At 56.6% G+C, this 19,018-nt stretch overlaps 2 protein-coding genes across 5 annotated transcripts; one reads left to right on the forward strand and one right to left on the reverse strand.

Annotated features, from left to right (window-relative positions):
• Positions 1-519: 519 nt before the first annotated feature.
• On the forward strand, positions 520-7,346 carry Klhl21 (kelch like family member 21). Its single transcript, XM_051171506.1, has 4 exons — positions 520-1,587; positions 4,014-4,419; positions 6,011-6,083; positions 6,944-7,346. The coding sequence occupies exons 1-4, from the start codon at positions 567-569 to the stop codon at positions 7,235-7,237; spliced, it is 1,794 nt and encodes a 597-aa protein (XP_051027463.1). The 5' UTR covers positions 520-566; the 3' UTR covers positions 7,238-7,346.
• Positions 7,347-10,974: 3,628 nt separating this feature from the next.
• On the reverse strand, positions 10,975-18,956 carry Zbtb48 (zinc finger and BTB domain containing 48). Of its 4 annotated transcripts, XM_051171552.1 has the most exons (10): positions 17,680-18,633; positions 17,065-17,306; positions 14,102-14,213; positions 13,469-13,561; positions 13,098-13,184; positions 12,846-13,000; positions 12,335-12,471; positions 12,100-12,264; positions 11,653-11,741; positions 10,975-11,275 (listed from the first exon to the last, which is right to left on the reverse strand). In XM_051171552.1, exons 1-10 carry the CDS (start codon positions 18,370-18,372, stop codon positions 10,979-10,981), a joined length of 2,070 nt encoding a protein of 689 aa, XP_051027509.1. In that variant the 5' UTR covers positions 18,373-18,633; the 3' UTR covers positions 10,975-10,978. The 4 variants fall into 4 exon arrangements, 3 of the variants coding, with proteins under 3 accessions (XP_051027509.1, XP_051027508.1, XP_051027507.1); XM_051171551.1 differs by lacking the exons at positions 10,975-11,275; positions 11,653-11,741 and adding an exon at positions 18,845-18,956 and having other exon boundaries at positions 11,955-12,264; positions 13,469-13,804; positions 17,680-18,351; XR_007833443.1 differs by lacking the exon at positions 10,975-11,275 and having other exon boundaries at positions 11,648-11,741; positions 12,100-12,471; positions 13,469-13,804.
• Between the last annotated feature and the right edge of the window lie 62 nt (positions 18,957-19,018).

Below are 19,018 nucleotides of genomic sequence, written 5' to 3' on the forward strand. Positions count from 1 at the left end.
ACACAGCGGAGCGCATTCCTGGAATCTGGCCCGGTTTCACTTTAACACGCCAATTAAAAAAAAAAAAAAAAAAAGGCAACAAACTCTTAGACTTGTTCGTACTTTGGCGTTGGAGTGTGAGAACACAACTGTTTGAAAGCTGACGGAGTTGAGTAGAATCGGTGAAACTAAAACGGGGTCATCGCACCCAGATGTTCTGGGGTTCCCTGGGACGCAATAGGGAATCTGGGACCAAAGAGGTGACTGCAGATTCGGGCGCCTAGCTCGCCTCTCCCGGCCTGGCTCTGCAAACCGCTGGGTTGTAGGAGGGTTAGCCCTCACTCCTCACCCGCCTTCCCCAGCTGAGCGTCAGGCGGAGGCGGTTGGAAGCCCCGGAAGAGCGGAAAGGGAACGGCGTAGGCGGTGGAGCTTCTGCCAGCCGCGCTGGGGACCAAGGGGTTAAATGGGCGTGGCCAAGGGCGCCCCGCCCCTACAGACCCCGCCCACGGAGGCCGCGGCTAGCCTGCGTATTTATAGAGGCGGTGCCGGGAGCGCCGCGGCGTCCCTGTGCCCCGCAGCCCCGCATCATGGAGCGGCCGGCGCCCTTGGCCGTGCTGCCCTTCTCCGATCCCGCGCACGCCCTGAGCCTGCTGCGCGGGTTGAGCCAGCTGCGCGCCGAGCGTAAATTCCTGGACGTGACCTTGGAGGCGGCGGGCGGCCGCGACTTCCCCGCGCACCGCGCTGTGCTGGCGGCCGCCAGTCCCTACTTCCGCGCCATGTTCGCGGGCCAGCTGCGCGAGAGCCGCGCCGAGCGCGTGCGCCTGCACGGGGTGCCGCCCGACATGCTGCAGCTGCTCCTGGACTTCAGCTACACCGGCCGAGTGGCGGTGAGCGGCGACAACGCCGAGCCGCTGCTGCGCGCCGCGGACCTGCTGCAGTTCCCCGCCGTGAAGGAGGCGTGCGGCGCCTTCCTACAGCAGCAGCTCGACCTGGCCAACTGCCTGGACATGCAGGACTTCGCCGAGGCCTTCAGCTGCTCGGGGCTGGCGAGCGCAGCGCAGCGCTTCATCCTACGCCACGTGGGCGAACTGGGCGCCGAGCAGCTGGAGAGGCTGCCGCTGGCGCGCCTGCTGCGCTACCTGCGCGACGACGGGCTGTGCGTGCCCAAGGAGGAGGCGGCCTACCAGCTGGCGCTGCGCTGGGTGCGCGCGGACCCGCCGCGCCGCGCGGCGCACTGGCCGCAGTTGCTGGAGGCCGTGCGCCTACCCTTCGTGCGGCGCTTCTACCTGCTGGCACACGTGGAGGCCGAGCCGCTGGTGGCGCGCTGCCCGCCTTGCCTGCGTCTGCTGCGCGAGGCCCGCGACTTCCAGGCGGCTCGCTACGACCGGCACGACCGCGGGCCCTGCCCCCGCATGCGTCCTCGCCCTTCCACCGGCCTGGCGGAGATCCTGGTACTGGTGGGAGGTTGCGACCAGGACTGCGACGAGCTGGTCACCGTCGACTGCTACAATCCGCAGACGGGCCAGTGGCGCTACCTGGCCGAGTTCCCTGACCACTTAGGTGGGGGCTACAGCATCGTGGCGCTGGGCAACGACATCTACGTGACGGGTGAGTTCGCTGGGGGATTACCAAGAGAGACACTCAGGACCTGGAATTCTAGGGCCTGACCAAGCCCTTGGCAGGGCGACCGCGTTAGTTTCTCTATTTGTTTTCAGGCTAGAAGAGCCCCTTGTGCGAGCAGAAACATAGCTGCTTTGTGAGTTTCCCTGTCCTGTGTGGTACAGCCTGCCTTTGCTTAGCCAACTCCTTGCCCCGGAGGTGCCTCCTCCCTTTTGGTTTGGAAAAGACCGGGCATTGACCTGGCACAATGGGTGCTTTCTTTTAATCCCCAAGGAATGCGGGGAAAGGATGCTGGCTGGCGCCTGGTGAGGCATCTCTCCCTCCCTGCTAAGCCACAGGGGCCTCCTGACTCACTGGCTTTGTCACCAGTGACAAGGTTTCTTAGATCCTGCACCTAAGCGGATCGGATCACATGGTGTTTATGCTGCACCAGTCTACGACTGTAAACATGGTCACATGTCGAGAGATTTTCTTCCAGTTACTTGGCTGAAAACCCAAAACACTGCCTAGTCACGGTAGGCGGGTCCCAGCCTGCCCCAGTGCTGGCTTCTTCCACCTTTTCCAAGGGATGAATCCTTGATCTAACTGGAAGGCGGCTACCCCCTGCTGTAGAACAACAGGGATGGCCTCTGGAACGACTATATAAGGAAGACCACTGAAGCCTCTGGCCCTCTTATCAGGGTGGCCTGCATGAGGCTGGATTGTCACGGGGGCTGTTACCCAGCGCGGTACATTCCACATAAAGCCCACCCTTATCTTGCTATGGTGTGCTGAGCAGAAGAGGGGACAGTGTCGGGGACAGCCTCAGCCGTGTCCCTGACCAGCCACCCCAGTCCAGCCTTCTGTGGGATCCTGCCAGAAGTATATCCCTCTTTAAAGACAACCTGAGCCTGTGGTGTTTGAGGCGCCTCCCTTGCCACCCTGCCCCCATCTCCTCTGAAGTCTGGCTGGTGAGTTTTGAGCAGACTCGCCCTTGGATAAATGTCACAGCTGAACAGCTCATCAGGTTTAGGCAGGTGGCTCTTTCCTTCCATTCAGCTGCTGGTGGGGGATTTTCCTGAGAGTCAGGAAACCACTTCAGCTGCTTTGCATCATCTGTGTAAAAGACCCAAGAGACCTCGGACTGAGTGTCTCTGCCCTGTTCAAGGCGCTAGCCAGAAAGCCAGGAGGCACAGCCCTCGGGGTCCCTGGAGTCTCCTGATAGCAGAGTTTCCAGGTCTTAGACCTACTTTATGCCTTGTTTTTTTTTTTTTTTTTTTTTAAATAACTTCAAGACAGGGTTTCTCTGTATCTCTGGCTGTTTTGGAATTCACTCTGTAGACCAAGCTGTTGTCAAACTCAAAGAGATCTTGCCTCTGCCTCCTGAGTAGTCTTTTTTTTTTTTTTTTTCCGACTTTTGTTCACACACACAAATCACAGTCCGTTATAGTTGTGTAACTTGATAAGAGTTTCAGGTGAAACATACCCCTGTGTCCTCCAGTAAAGTCAAAACTAGAACCCTAGAGGGGTAGGACAGTGTGGCGCTCTTGTCCTGGCGTGGCCTTGTTTGAAAGTCCCCAGGAAGTCTAGGATTTGGTGGCCAAGTCCCATGTTTGGTGTCTGCCCAGAGCCAAGGCTGGGTGTTCTGAGTTAATTCAGAGTGTGGTGGGCTGGGCGTGGTGGCGCACGCCTGTGATCACAGCACTCCAGAGGCAGAGGCAGGAGGATCGCTGTGAGTTCGAGGCCAGCCTGGTCTATGAAGTGAGTCCAGGACAGCCAAGGCTACACAGAGAAATAAATAAAACAACCCCCTTCCCCCCAAAAAAAGAAGTTAGGTGGGAAAACCTAAGGCTGGAGGGGGGGGCTACATTTGTATTGCATTTTGTTTTTTATGTTTATGGATGTTTAGCCAGCATACCTGGTACCCACAGAGAAGAGGGCATCGAATCCCCTGGGACTGGAGTCATGGATAGTTATGAGCTCACCATAACCATGTTGGGGTGCTCGGAGTCGAACCCAGGTCCTCTGAAAGGGTAGCCAGTGCCCTCTGCCCTCATTTTGTTTCTTGGGATGGGGTCTCACCTAGCCCAGGGGAACTAGAGCTCCCGAGGGCTGGGATTACAGATCTGTTGCTGTCTGAGAAGGCTGCCCAGGCTTCATGCATGCTTAGTGTCAGTGCTACCAGCCCATCTGCCGCCGTTGTCCATGACTGATGAGAGAGGCATTCTCTGGCCTCGCTTGATGGCAATGAGTAGGCCTGTGCGCTGCCTCAGTGATAGCTTGGTGAGGGCCTCAGAAGAGGACAGATATATTTCGGGTGACGGGGGTGAGGCTAATTCCTCTGCTGGGAGAGGCCAACCCGGAAGTCCAAGAAGGCACCGGTGGGTGACTCGCTGCACGTGGGCTGACCATCTGCCCTTTGTATGCCCTGGCAGGCGGGTCTGATGGCTCCCGGCTCTATGACTGTGTGTGGAGATACAACTCAAGTGTGAACGAGTGGACAGAGGTGGCACCTATGCTCAAGGCCCGAGAGTACCACAGCTCCTCTGTACTGGACGGGCTACTGTACGTGGTGGCAGCAGACAGCACAGAACGCTACGACCATGCCACCGACTCCTGGGAGGCCCTGCAGCCCATGACCTACCCAATGGACAACTGTTCTACCACTGCCTGCCGAGGCCGGCTCTATGCCATCGGCTCCCTGTCAGGCAAGGAGACCATGGTGATACAATGCTATGACCCAGACACCGACCTGTGGTCACTGGTGGACTGTGGCCAGCTCCCACCGTGGTCCTTTGCGCCCAAGACTGTGACTCTGAACGGACTCATGTACTTTGTCAGGTGAGCCCACGTCGCACTGGTTTTGGCTGGGCATCCCGGTGCCGCCCATTTCGTAGGTGAGGAATGGGGACCAGACCGGGATCAGAGGCTACGGCTTGTCTCAGCCCTTAGACCACTTCCATGGGCTTTAGGTTTTCATAATGAAGCCACCTCAAGGGTAGTGGAGTCTTGGCAGTACCTAGCTAAGCAGCTGGTGGGTTACCGTGCATCGCGGGCCACATGTGCAGGCACATGCATGTGTCTCAGTGAGACAGACGAATGTCTCAGCTCTACCCTGTCCCATACATGTTTTGATGACCTGTTCTGGTCACGGCCATGTACACCTTGTACTGAGCGTGAGGGGTGTGTGTGTGTGTGTGTGTGTGTGTGTGTCTGTCTGTCTGTCTGTCTGTCTGTCTGTCTGTCTCTCTCACCCGTGAGACTGGTCCAGAGTCTGCTGGAAGCTGTGGGGCTGGAAGTGAAGGAATAAATGTCATTCCCCTCTGTCCCCTCTTGGTCATGGGACTTTGCTGGGGGAGCCCCAAGGTGTATGCCCTTGGCCTCTGGGTCTGCATTTTCTTTGGCTGAGCAAGGCTGACCTTTGCCTGTCTTACCACCCCCTCCCCAACCACTCCCCCCAAACAGGAGGCAGAGTGAGCTCTGAGGTGTCTAAAGGGAACACAAGTGTTTTGTTTATCATCTAAGTGCCTGAGGGGCCTGGTGTGTTTAAATACCAGGAACTGAAGATCTGTTTTGAGAATGCCGTGGAACCTTCCTGGGTCCTGTTATAAAACTGCCTGGTCCTCCCCACCTCCTGTGCTGTCTTCAAGGAGGGGGAGGGGCTGGCTATAAATACCACTTTGAAGAGTGCCAGGTCTTTGCTTCAGCCCCTCTGCAGTGGCTGCTGGCCCAGTACCTCTGAGACCGCCTTCCCTGTCCTAAGTGTTGCCCATGGCTGCTCTGGGTCTTGCGACCTGCTGGCTCTGCTCCTCTGGATAGGAGTCAGTGTTGACTGCTAGCCCTCCAAGGGGAAATGGGAGGGTTTGCTTATATGCGGTCCACACAGGAAGCTGCTTCAACCCCACCTGAACGCTGGGATAAAGGAAGGCAAGGTTATACGAGCCATGAAATATAACCCTATGCCCAGGGTGCCACCTGTGTCTTGATAACCCTGTCAGGGACATAGCCAGTGCTCTGTGAAGGCCATAGCATCTTTTAGCTATCATCAGTGACCGGTAAGAGCAGATGCTGCCCTGGGCCTCCGGCTGTGCAATGCCCGCCCCCGCCCCTGGGCCTCCGGCTGTGCAATGCCCCCCCCCCCCCCCACTACTGGTTTCTGGAAAAGGCAAGGGTACCAACTCTGTCTGGGAGGGAGCAGACTTGAAGAGAGAAGATGAGGAGCCCTGTTCTGCCTGCCATCTTCCAGCTGTGGCTCCAGCGTGTAGGGTTACCTGGTGGGTTCAAAGCCAGCCTGGACTAGAAGTTAAGACCCTGTTTCAAAAAATGTATACTTGGGATCACAGGAAGGTTCAACAAGTTTAAGGACTGAGGCCCTTCACACCCAGGATGCGACTTCTGCCTGACTGTGTCTTTGCCTCGGTTCCTTCCACAGGGACGACTCTGCCGAGGTGGATGTCTACAACCCCACAAAGAATGAATGGGACAAGATCCCATCTATGAATCAGGTAAATCCACAGGCGTGGCGGCCTTTGTAAGCTCAGGCTAGCCCTGCCTTTGCAACTCACCTGTCATTAGATTGTTTGGGAGACAGTCATGGTGGGTGGGGCCGCTATTAAGTCCTCTGCAGATGTTTCCTGAGTTCCTCTCATTACCTCTGAAACTTGCCAATAGCAGGTGCTTATTAACTAGGCTCTCAGGACCAGGCTGGTGGCCAGCTGCACCCTTAGTGTGAGCCTCTGGGGAGGGGTCAGATGGGTTCTCCACAGAGAGACACCAAGTACGGAGGCCCCAGGGCTGGTGTGCTTATGTGAACACCAACCGCCATTGTGGCTAGAAGGAGTGGGCTCAGACAGGTCTCTGGGAACTCCGTATTCCCAGCTGCTTCCTGGGGAATTGGCCTTGGGAATACATTTGTTGGACGTGTGTGCTGTGAACACGGATACTGGTGTGAGGACAGGGTCTCTTTGCTTGCTGAGAGGCTGATGGGTGATGATACTGGAAGGCTTCGTAGCGTCTGACCAGGCTCGGTTCCCAGCCGTTGCTGGTGGCCGAAGCAGCGTGCTTTCTCCTGTCTGTAAGACAGAAAGAAGGACAAGGCTGCCCTAGAGGGCTGACGCGGAGTGGCTGGTGTGGCCCCCGCCTGGAGACCATGCTGCCCACATAGGGGGCCCCATTTTCTGCTTGGAGAGCAGGAGACCATTGGCCTATTCTGTCTATACAACCTAGAAAGCTGGCTCAGGATGGTTCTCAGTGCTGTGGTTATGGTGTGTTGGACTGCTCCCTGGAAGTTACTAGAGCATTCAGGAAGGGAGGTCCATGCTACCACAGGTGCTTGCCTTTCTCACTCCTCCGCCTTGACCCGCAGGTACATGTTGGGGGCAGCCTGGCCGTCCTGGGAGGCAAGCTCTATGTCTCTGGGGGATACGACAATACGTTTGAACTCTCAGATGTGGTAGAGGCATACGACCCAGAGACCCGAGCATGGAGCGTGGTGGGGCGGCTCCCAGAGCCGACCTTCTGGCACGGCAGCGTGAGCATCTTCCGCCAGTTCATGCCACAGACACCGGCGGGGGGCCGTGGCTTTGAGCTGAACAGTGGCAGCAGTGACATGGATGCAGGCCACCGCAGGCTGCCACAGAACCCTGAGGAGCTACACTAGCCCAGGCCTGGCCCAGGGGAGGGCCTTGGTGCAAGGGGCCTGGCACCTGCAAAGGAGTGGCCCCTCCTTTTTGCACAGGATGGGGTCACCAAGCAGAGAAGTGGGCCCTGGATGCATCGTGTGAAGGTTTCTGTGCACTCGGAGCCTATGTCATAGCTTCTTGGGACAAAGCTGGTGGTGACCACTGGTGTGGTCAAGAACCAGTGGCTTCTCCGCCATCTTGTGTCTCAGCCTTCAGAAGTTCCCTCCAGCTTGTAGTGTCCAACTCACCATTCAGTGTGCCTCTCCTTGCTGCCACCTCCTGGGCCTGCTTGCTCCCAGAGCAGAGAGCAAGGGCCCCTGTGACAGTCAGAAAGTAGCCTGGCCTGGAGCACTGGAATCCAGGACAAAGGCTACGGTAGAGTGCTAAACCTCACACACGTAGTACCAAAGATCCCTGTGGCCAGTGCTGGAGGCAGAGGGGTGCCGGCCCACCCAGCTTCACACTTCTCTTGGGGTCTCACCTTACCATACAGGGTGGGCCCAGCTGCAGTGTGATCCTAAAGGGGTTTGTTTGCCAGAGGCAAGATTGGAGACAATGACCAGCTCTCACAAAGCTGCCTCACTGTGGCTCCTCCTCCTCGGGAATCTGACACTTGGCCGAGTAGGCAGATGCTGGACCTCGGAGTGGAGATTCCTGCTTCTGACGGCAGCCGAGTGGGGCAGCCACAGTGCTGTAGTTTGGACATGCTTGTGGTTAGACCTCCAGGAGGAGAGAGCTGGCAGCGGTAGGAGACAAGGTGGCTTGCTCTGAGTTTAAGATGCACAAGCCAGTGCCTGGCGTGGTGGCGCACGCCTTTAATCCCAGCACTTGGGAGGCAGAGGCAGGCGGATCGCTGTGAGTTCGAGGCCAGCCTGGTCTACAAAGTGAGTCCAGGACAGCGAAGGTTACACAGAGAAACCCTGTCTCAAAAAACAAACAAACAAACAAAAAAGGTGCACAAGCCATCATTGTGAGAATTTTTCTGCCACTGTGTGGAGAACCTAGGGTTCCTTAGGCCTAGGGCACCCGAATCACAGCTAAGAGGCTCTCCGGGCTTCTTTGTGACTTTGGTTTGGTTTCCTCTCTGGAGTTTGTCCTTTATGCCTCTTTCTGGGGAAGAGGGCGTTAAGCCAGAGCCAAAGCTCAGTGTTGCATTTTCCTGGTGGCTGAGTGAGGCCTCAGAAACAAGAGTCTGCCCCATCACACACCTCTAGCTCCCTTGGCCTTAATTCTCCAGGTACCTACCAGCTTCCTGTTTGAAGCCACGCACTACAGATGTCATTGTGCTGGGTTTGACAACCATGTTTTACAATGCTCCGCTGGCCACGTGGCCCTGGGAAAGATGTAGTATGGATGGGGCAGTGCTGTCCCCAACCGGACCCACTGCTGTCCTAGAGGCCTACATTCCCTTGGGGATGTGTGGCTCTGGCTTGTTTTGTTCCCAGCCCATCCCCCCAGTGCCTCTCCTCCCTCTTAGCTACTAAACTCTGTTTCAGAGAGCCTTAAAGAGCTGCCTCCCAGCGCCACCCAGGGTGGGGGTGGGGGCGCTGGTGCTCCATGGGGTGCCTTCCTGTCTGTATCGGACTACGTGCTGGGGACAGTGTGCTGTTCAGTCTTCTTAGGGACAGGCTGGGGCCTATCCAGAAGAAGAGCAGTCCTGTGACATGCAATAGTTCTGCATTATAGTGCACGCTTGCGCAGGACCCTGCTGCCTGTGCTCTGAAGTCCTCATGTTTCCACACCAGGGCCCATGAAAACTAAGAGTAGTGGCATAGGCACTGACTGGGTCCACTGCGCGTCAGGACCATCCCTCCGTCGGCTTCACCTTTGCCACTGGCTCTGGGCTGTACCCCCAGCACTCAACACACGTTTCTATACTAACAGGGATTGAAGCTGGGCCATCTGGGTATGAGATGGTCCCTGTTACGTGTATAAAGCTCTTACGTATGTCAGGACAAAATTAAGTTAAAAGTTCTGTGCCTGTATTTGATGCTGATCTATAAGGGATTTCTTGTATTTATGACTTCAGAGACTTACGCTGCCTTTCTTAGGTGACTAGCACTCAGTCACCAGTGGCTCAGGCAGATTTGTATATTTATTTTTGTTGTTTCTGTAGGCTTCTATATCCAGCATCCTAAGGTTTTTAGGATGCTCCCCTACTTTTTGAAATAAAATGTTTACTATATGCTGGGTGTCATGTCATGGCCTTCATCTTTTTTTTCTTTTTCAAGACAGGTTATCTCTCTATAACCCGGCTCTCACTCTATAGACCAGGGTGGCCTCAAACTCAAAAAGATCCACCTGAAAGCCTGGAGTAGTGGCACAGACCTTTAATCCCAGCATTTGGGAGGCAGAAGCAGGTGGATCTCTGTGAGTTCGAGGACAGCCCCATCTACAAATCAAGCCCAGGACAACCAAGGCTACACAGAGAAACCCTGTCTCAAAACAAAAAAGCTGGCTTGGGATGGTGGCGCACACTTTTAATCCCAGCACTCAGAGCAGAGGCAGGCAGATCTGTGAGTTAAGGCCAGCCTGGTCTACAAAGTGAGTCCAGGACAACCAGGGCTACACACAGGGAAACCCTGTCTCCACATTCCCGACACACACCCCCTAAGCCTTGAGGCAGAATTCCTCTCCCTCAGGAGTCTGTCCAAAACCAGGGGAGACCCGTTCCTGGGCTGGAAAGGGAACAGTCTAGCAAGCACCCCTGAGGATAGTGCTTTACCACTGAGCCCCACTCCAGCCCTGTGGCCCTTGGTTACCCCTAGAACGGTTCTGAAGCAGCTTATGGCAAACCTGGGATGCAGACGGCTGCTCACTGCCTCTGCCTCAGCGGCTTCAAGGGAGCTGGGTGGGGGTGTTCTGAAACCCACTTTCCTAGCCGCCTAACTCCAGGGGTGTGGGGTGGCGCATCAGGCAAGCCCAACTCCAGCTAGTGTGGCCATGGGCACTGCGGATCGCTATGTCCCTGACACACATTAAGATCTATGCCTATTCTAATAAGGAAGTACTGGTGACAGCCTCAACTATATGGCAGAGATGACATCACCACTTACCCAGCTACCATTCTGTGAGAAAGCCCTAGCAGCCAGGCAGGGGACCCAGGCTCTTGAGGCCCTCCTGCACTGATAGGCCAGGCAGACATGCTATCTTCAGAGCAGGTCTCCTACTGTCGACTTCTCAGCTCTTGTCTGGGAAGCATGAGCATGCCCTGCCCCACTGAAATGTGGAAAAAGCCTCCCTCCAGCTCATAGGGATACAGGGAGTTGGCACCCCACTCTGTAAAAGGTGGGGCCACCTATGCCCCTTCCCACTCAAGTCTGCCCTTCAAGGTTGGGTCCCTCTGCGGGCATGCAGCCTCCAAGGCCAGCCTGCTTAGCTTCACTGGACTGGCTTAACTCCGGCAACGAAGCCATCACCATGGACCCTTGCCACTCAGGACATTACCCATTGGTGGGCGAGAGTGATGGACAGGATCTATATGGCAAGTAGGTGCCACCTCCACTCCCTCCACGCAACTCAGCTTTCCTGAGGTCAGCAGAGCTGGGAAAGCAGCTGCACTCAGGCCTGGCCGGGGCTGGGAGGGCACACTTCCATCAGCCCAGGCCTGTAGCCGCAGATCATCAACAACAGACCACTGAACAGGCAGATCCAAAGTCAGGTGTTTATTGGTCGGTGGGGCTTTGGAGCGGGGGCTGGGGCAGGGTCGGGTGGGGGGCCTATGTGTCACAGTCCTCGGGGACAGCAGCTGTGATGATGAGCGAGGGCTCCAGGACACCGGGGCTGGCAAAGCTCTCCTCTGAACACAGTCTCTGGCTAGGGAGTTGGGCAGTCAGGCCACCCTGGGTCAGCGACTCCACAATGACCTCTGCAGAGCCCACCTCCAGGTCTGCAGGAGGCTGGAGAGCCACAAGCACCGTCTTGTCGTCCTCGATGACGAGGTTCCTGAGCTTGCGCTGCCGTGGGTTGTAGTTCTCCACTCTATCGTGGATCTCCATGTGCCTCCGCAGGTGAGCCTGGGGGAAGGCGGAGCTCAGGGCCACGACAGGACTGCAGGAGGGGGGCAGGCTCAGGGCCACGACAGGACTGCAGGGGGGGCAGGCTCAGGGCCACAACAGGACTGCAGGAGGGGGGCAGGCTCAGGGCCACGACAGGACTGCAGGAGGGGGCAGGCTCAGGGCCACGACAGGACTGCAGGGGGGGCAGGCTCAGGGCCACAACAGGACTGCAGGGGGGGCAGGCTCAGGGCCACGACAGGACTGCAGGAGGGGGGCAGGCTCAGGGCCACGACAGGACTGCAGGAGGGGGCAGGCTCAGGGCCACGACAGGACTGCAGCGGGGAGGCTCAGGGCCATGACAGGACTGCAGGGGGGAGGCTCAGGGCCTGGCCTACCTGCCGAGTGAACCTGTAGCCACATTCGGTGCACTCAAATTTCCTCACGCCCTTGTGCCGCCTGACGTGCACTCGTAACTGTTCCACGGCTGCAGAAAGAACGGGGCCATGGCATTAGGAGCAAGAACATGGCAGGGACAAGCTGAGGTGGGAGACAAGGCATCCCAGAGCCCGAGACCCAGGAGGCAGTGCCAGCAGCGGCCACCCATCTCCAGCTCTAACAGTACCACACTGAGGCCACCACTGTCCAAATCCACGGCACCCTGCCCCCACCTCCACTGCCACAGCAGCTCCAGTCTCTTAGCACATGGAAAACAGACAGAGCTCTGCTGGCTGGAAGGTTCTACGGAGTACTTGGAAGCCACTGTTGCCCTTGATCTCCATGCAGACTCCAACTCAGGCAGGAGTACAAGCCAGGCCCTCTGCTCCCCACGGCTTGCCCGTTACCTTTGAAGGTCTTGCCACAGATCTGGCAGAAGTGGGGCCTGCCCTCCTGGTGGCGACTGGCCACATGCCTCAGAAGAGGCCCCTTCTCAGTGAAGCGCTGCTCACAGAATTCACAGCTGAAAGGCCTCTCACCCGTGTGGGTGCGATTGTGCTTGTCCAGACTGGCTGTGGGGGACAAGGTGGGGCTCAGTTGCTGCCTCAGCCCTGGGGCAAGGAGGGGACGGGCCTGCCTCACCTTGGGTGCGGAAGGTCTTGCCACAGAGGTGGCACTGGAAAGGCTTCTCGCCCGTGTGCGTCCGGAGGTGCATGTTGAGATTGGCCTTCTGGGTGAAAGCATGGCTGCAGAACTCACAGACATAAGGCCTTTCATTCCTGCTCAGATGGGGACACAAAGCGGAGGCCGTCACTGAGGAAAACCATCCTCTTTCACTTACTCTGTTGGAGCTGGGGCATGCTAAGCAGTAATGCTTGGGTGGTACCAGGCAGGAGACAGCATCACTATTCCCAGAAGCAAAAGAGAAATCTACACAGCAGAGTCAGGAGGCTGAGTGATAAGAGTTGGCCCCAGGAGGCAGACTCACCTCAGCCTGGGCCCTCCCCACTAGCCTAACAAACCTGCCTGCCTCACCCCCACCCCGGAAGGGCTGCCGGTCTGACTCAAGAAGAAAGCCTTTGTCCCCGTCAGTGCAGACGCTGCTTCCTGCTGCAGCAGGCAGGGCCACACTCTGGAAGGAAGGGACTCATACCTGTGCTTGGCCTTGATGTGCATCTGCAGTCCATTGCGGCTCGAGGCCCTGTGCCCGCACTCCTCACACACAAACAGCTTTTCTCCACGATGTTTAAAAGCCTCGTGCAGCTGTAGTTCCGTCCTGGACAGGAAGCACTTGGCACAAGTGGGGCACTGCGGGTGGGTGAGACAGGAGGAAGGGGCAGTGCCAGGTGACGGCAGGGTTGAGCGCCCAGGAGTCACAGGTGCTGCAGTGCTGTCTGGCACTTACTGCGTGAGGCTTTGGGGCTCCATGCAGCTTGATCATGTGGCTTTGCAAGTCCTTCTTCTGCATGAACTGCTGGGAGCAGGAGGAACACTGAAAAAAGAGGCCAGTGAGCCTCAGTGTAGCCCGCCATCAGCACCCTGCATGGTGAACAGGGGCCTACCCCTCCCTAATCGGCTGAAGGTTGGCTCCTAGAGGGGGCAGTGTTCAGCCATCTATACCATGCCTAGAGACACGCTCAATAAGTAAGGCTATCCACAGAGGCCCTGTCTACAGAAATGGTATCACTAGATGGGCAACAAAGGCAGGCTTCAAGGGACAGGTGTCAGATACCACCACCACCCCCAGCCCATGTCCTGGGACAAGCTGGGCCTGACCTTGTAGGGCATTTCCCCGGTGTGAGACACCATATGCGCCCGCAGCTCCGTCCTCCGCCGGAAGGTCTCCTGGCATACGGAGCATGTGAAGACCTGGCAGTGTGAGGGGCAAGCAGGGCCAGCATCAGGGAGGGCCTCTGCCTGCGACGGCAGCCTCTGCAGGGGCTTCCACACGCTGCTGGGAAGTGTCTGCCCGGGGCAGGGGGTGCTGGGGTGGGAGAGGGCAACATGTAACCTGCCTGCCTTAACCATCAGAGCACTGCACACTACCACACGCCAGACCCTTCTCAGCTCCAGACAGCCTAGAGACAGGGGCCAGCTGCAACTGGCCAGTCTCTGGGAAGAGAGGGGTGGGGTTTAGCCAAACACTGCCCACTTGGGGCAGGGAGCAGGCAAGGCGGCCCTTCCCCGCAGCAGCCACCCCCCACAGACACTTCCCTTGTTCCAAAGCCTAGGCTGGACCTGGACCAGGACAGGCAGACAAACCCCAAATATCACTGCAGGCTTTTCCTTTGTGCTGTCTCCACTCGTGTGTCCTGACTGGTGCTAGGGCGTGGACATGATAACCCCCAAGGCCCTGCAGCTCTATACCACGGTGCTGCCGCCCACAAATATGTAGACCTGCCCAAGTACCTGTTCTGAGCGGCTCATGCAATTCCGGGCTTCGTGCTCCAAGAGGTTCTCCTTCCGAAAGTAACACTTCCCGCACTTGGGACACTCAAAGGGTTTCTCCCCAGTGTGTTTCCTGCCGAGAAGAGAGGCCTCAGGTGTGGGTGCTGAGAGTTTCCCAGCTCTCTAGGACTCAGGAACCCCTCCAGTCTACAGAGGAGGAAGAGGTGTCCTGAGACTCTCAGGAGGAAAAGAAACAGTAGCCATAAGTCCAAGAGGCTCCGTGCTGGGAAGGACAGCCAGGAGATAGGAACCAGCCCCTCTAAGTGACCGCTTCAGACTGACCGCACAGCCTGGGTGACAGCCTCCTCTCTGTGGGCTCTACCTTCAACGATGTGGGCAGATGACATGGCTCTGTGAACAAAAGCACTTGCTGCCAAGCCAGAGGACCCAAATTCAATCCCTAAGACACACATGGCAGAAGAAAACCACCTCCCACAAGCTGTACTCTGAGAGCTACATTACCCGCCACCCACAGCCAATAGATAAGTAAATGTGACATTCCACAGCCAAATTCTACCCATTCTTCTCACTGATACCAGCAAATGTCCCTGCAGCAGTTGTGGGGTCCCATGAGTCACCGCTGGCCCCTGCTCCTTAACTACCCCTCCAGCAGGTCCCATTCAGTCCACAGTCTTTGAAGATAAGGCAGCCCTCATTACCTTGTGGCTCAAAAGCCCTCATGTGCTGCCTATTTCATACCAAGAGGAAGCAGAGGGCATAGGAGGACACGGTGGCCTGGGTGAATTAGGCTGGCCTGCCTCAGCCCTCAAACAGCCAGAAGGCTCTCCACAGTGAATGGCTTCCTTACCTGCTCCAAGTCTCACTTTCTAGCCTAGTTGGGCAGCAGAGGTCTGCAATGTTATCACAGCTACTTGGCCTGGGATCTTTTCCCCTAGCACTGGAGATTGAACCCAGGGTCTCATGTGAGGCAAGCACACTGAGACTGAGCTGTGACCCCAGCCCATTCCCAGCTACTCCAAGCTGAGGCAGAAGGATCACAGCCTGGGTAATTTAGTAAGGCCTGTCCCACTGAAAAAGGGCTGGGGATGTAGCTCAGTAGTGGAGGCCCTGGGGTTCAATCTTTAGCACTAAAGGCCACAGGGGAGGCTCCCATCCTCTTAATCTCCCAGGCCAGTTAGTGGAAACTGACCCTATCTAGGCAGTAGAGTCCAATTCCTGAGCCCTACTCTCCTACCCGCCCCCCAAACAGGATCCCACCCTCTACAGCCCCAGCTGGCCTGAACTACAGGAAGTGCAAGACTGCAGGCTCAATCTGTTCTAAAACAGCTTCCTTCCTTTACTTTTTCTTTATGTGTGAGTGCTCTATCTGCATGTACACCTGCACGCCAGAAGAGGGCACCAGATCACATTATAGGTGGTTGCGAGCACCCTTTGGTTGCTGGGAATTGAACTCAGGACCTCTGGAAGAGCCATCAGTGCTCTTAACCTCTGAGCCACCTCTCTAGCCCCAGCGCTTCCTTTCTTACAAGACTCAAGTCTTTCTGTATCCTGTGCTGCATTCAAGTGCCATAAAGACCATCACATGTACTCTAATGGGCTACATCAGTCGTCACAAATCAAGCACTTTGCTGAAAGAACTACACGAGCCCTGACGTCAGTCAGAGCCACAGGTAACACTGAGAGCTCTCCCATACATCCAGAAGCCAAACGTACTCTCATCCTCTTCACTGCACATGTCGGTGTCCCCTCAGTCCCTGCCATTGCAAGGACCTCATTTTCTATTTTTCTTTTGAGGCAGGGTCTTCCCAGATCTGGCTGGCCTGAAACTCACTACAGACTCAAACTTGCAGTAATCCTCCTGCCTCTACTTTCCAAGCGCTGGGGTTATAGACAAGTGCCAGCACACCTAGATACATCAATCCCTCCATACCCCGTTCCTTCCCAGTTCTTAGGGACATCAGCAAACCACAGACCAAAGGAGAAACAGACTGAGCATGAGCAGAACCTGTACCGCCTTAACAGGCAAATCACAGGGAGGGCAAACAGCTCCCAAGCCTACTGCAAGTGAACACTACCAGGTAGTGGTACCTGACAACACAGTGTGGCACAGAATTTTAAGTAATTTGAACTCCAAACAAGCCAGGTGTGGTGGTGGCACATGCCTTTTATCCCAACATTTGGGAGGCAGAGGCAAGTGGATCTCTGTCAGTTCGAAGCCAGCCTGGTCTACAGAGTGTTTCAGGACAGTCAGGGCATTTACACAGAGAAACCATGTCTGGAGGGGTTGGGGAACAGTTCTATGGCGACATATGTGAGGCATGCCTTTAATACCAGTACTTAGGAGGCAGAGACAGGTAGATCTCTAAATTCAAGGCCAGTTTGATCTACATAGTATTTGTATTTAAAAAAAAAAAAAACCACACACACACACAAACAAACAAAAGCTCCAAAAACCCTGGTAGTAGTGGTGTACCCCTTTAATCCCAGCTCAGGAAGCAGAGGCAGGCTGATCTCTGTGAGTTTGAGGCCAGCCTGGTCTACAGAATGAGTTCCACAACCGGGAATACACAGAGAAACCCTATCTGGAAAAACAAACCACCCCATAGCACTAACAAAAGGAAAAACCTCCACCATCCTGAGGGGTCCTAGGTGGGCAGGTGGGCTTTTTCTCACTTCCAGAGCAACAAACACAAGCAGCCTCAGCCCGTAAGGTCAGCCTCTTGTCAACGCCTACACTGCCAGACCTCAGAAGTTCCCTATGTCAGAAGCCTGCCCACAGCCAAAGTCCAAAGTGGGTAGAACCCACAGGTCACAGGAAGACAGGAAGAAGAGGAGGTATGCCAACCAGACACTATCTGGGCCTGACAGAGTCTCCAGCTCCACAGAGCCCAGAGTAGGGGTGTATAGGACGCCTCTGCCAACATGGAAGGAAATATGGGAAAATAGGAAAACACGGTGTTTACCTGTTGTGGACTTTTAGGTAGTATTTGCTGAGGAACTTTTTATGACATGTGGGACATTCAACTGGCACAGCTGCGCCTTTTCTGCTCTCAGGGGGCTCTGCTGTCAGGGAACCCGCACCCAGGTCTGGCTCCGAAGCACAGGGCTTTCTGGTCACTTTTGACTTCCTCCTTGTCAGCACAGTCTCAGGCTCAGACGCATAATCGCCATCGCCGTCGTCCTCAACTTGAACCACCACTTCCCACTAGAGTAGAGGAGGCAGCAGGGAGGGGCGGGGTCACCTACATGTCAGCAGGGACCCAGCCCTACTTCCAACCCAAGCGCCCCAGCGCCCCATGGTCCCTTCACCAGAGACAGTTTCCTTCAGGGCCCAGGGTAGACCATGTGAATCTTGGCCTCAAAGCAAAGCGGCTCTGTTAGCAGGGAGCCGGCCAGGTTTTCTACTTTTAAGAAACACATGTAACCCTGAAACTCACTCCATCCCAAGGAAACTGGCAACCCTGGACAAGTGTCGCTCCTAGCGGGGTCAGCTGAGGCCACTGGCTTCCTATGCTTACTCCAGAAGTGTCCGTTTTTACCCTTATGCCTCCCCAGTTGCAGCACCCTGTAAACAGTACCTCACTGCTCTCGCCCTGCAGCGGGGCACCTTCAGCCTCGAAGGGCCTTGGGGGCTCTTTGCAGTCCTCGGACTCTTTGTCCTCTGAGGGACAAGGCTTCATCGTCGGCTTGATTTTCCCACAGAGGGAGGAGGGGCTGCCCTGAGCAGGGGGGTTGAGCTGAGGCTGTGGACTGTCTCTGGGCTCCTGATCCACCGGAGCCAGGCTCAGAGTCCTGAAAACTTCCTCCTCGTCCAAGTCTGCTGGCTCCTTGAGGTGGCTTTTCACATCCTGGGAGGCAGGTTGCCCGAGGCCACTGTGTGTCTGTCCCACTGAGGTTCTGGGCTGGAAGCTCTGGCATAACTCCACAGCCTCTGGCACCCGTAACTCCTTGGCTGCCAAGAGAACCTGATCCCTGTTCCCTGAGGTGAGGGCGAGGTGACCGGTATAGAAAAAGTCCAACAGGAGGCCAAAAATCTCAGCAAAACCCGCAGGGAGGACAACGCTGCCGGCTGAGCCGTCCCCATAGATTCTCTGGAAGAAATGGCTGCAACAGGCCAGGACACTCCAGTGCGCCTTGAACACCAAGCCCCCTACGTCCAGCGTGGCGTCGCAATACTGCCCCATCTCGCGCTGTTTGTTGAGTCCCTGCAGGACCCTCACACTGTGCTGTACGAAGGAACCGTCCATAATCTGGAAAGGGAAGGCAAACATGACATTCTGGCCAACGCAATCGGGAAAGCCCTTCCAGACTGAAAGGTGAGTTGAACACTTTGACAGCCACCTACGCCGGGATGAAGGGCTGGGGTCAAGGTTAGAAGGTGCACGCGGGGAACACACACACACAGCCAGAGTGGAGTGACAGCCTCTCGGGGGCGGGGAGTGGCATGGGTTGGCCAGAGGGGAAGAGAGCGGGAGTGGAAGAGCATGGTGCAAGACAGGACAGGGCCGGGACTGGGTGCTGGTGGGGTAAAAAAAAAAAAATGAAAATGTAAGTTTGGGCATAGACAAGTGTAAGCGCCTACTGATCCGCAGCGCACCCAAGGAAGGGCAGGGCGGCGGCTGCGCACAGGTGACCCGAGCCCACGCCGCGCTTGCAAGTCGCGAGCGGCAAGCGGAAGGCGGCGGCCACACCCTCGTCAGCGCCCCGGGGCGGCTCGCCGACTCCCTCCCGCGCCCTCCTCACCCGGCCGGTCCTCCCCGCTCGCACCGGCCTCGCTGCTCCGGGATAGACCGCTTCCACCGCCCACAAGACTAACTACAGCCCGGCCCACCGCGCGGAGACGCCGCCGTCGCCGCGCCGGATGTGACGTTGAGGCAAGAACCGGACGCCTCGGAGGCGTAAGACTCTTAGGTTCTC

This window comes from Acomys russatus, chromosome 29, assembly GCF_903995435.1.
Source record: "Acomys russatus chromosome 29, mAcoRus1.1, whole genome shotgun sequence".
NCBI classification, from domain to species: domain Eukaryota; kingdom Metazoa; phylum Chordata; class Mammalia; order Rodentia; family Muridae; genus Acomys; species Acomys russatus.

What these genes read in the sequence shown, in the direction of transcription:
- Klhl21 (XM_051171506.1), top strand. Translation starts at nt 567, where the DNA reads ATGGAGCGGCCGGCGCCCTTGGCCGTGCTGCCCTTCTCCGATCCCGCG. An exon ending in CAACGACATCTACGTGACGG is followed by an intron (nt 1,588 to 4,013) that starts GTGAGTTCGCTG and finishes ATGCCCTGGCAG; the next exon opens with GCGGGTCTGATGGCTCCCGG. An exon ending in GGACTCATGTACTTTGTCAG is followed by an intron (nt 4,420 to 6,010) that starts GTGAGCCCACGT and finishes TTCCTTCCACAG; the next exon opens with GGACGACTCTGCCGAGGTGG.
- Zbtb48 (XM_051171552.1), bottom strand. Translation starts at nt 18,372, where the DNA reads ATGTTTGCCTTCCCTTTCCAGATTATGGACGGTTCCTTCGTACAGCAC. An exon ending in GAGCCCCAAAGCCTCACGCA is followed by an intron (nt 13,001 to 13,097) that starts GTAAGTGCCAGA and finishes ACCCACCCGCAG; the next exon opens with TGCCCCACTTGTGCCAAGTG. An exon ending in CAAGACCTTCCGCACCCAAG is followed by an intron (nt 12,265 to 12,334) that starts GTGAGGCAGGCC and finishes TGTCCCCCACAG; the next exon opens with CCAGTCTGGACAAGCACAAT.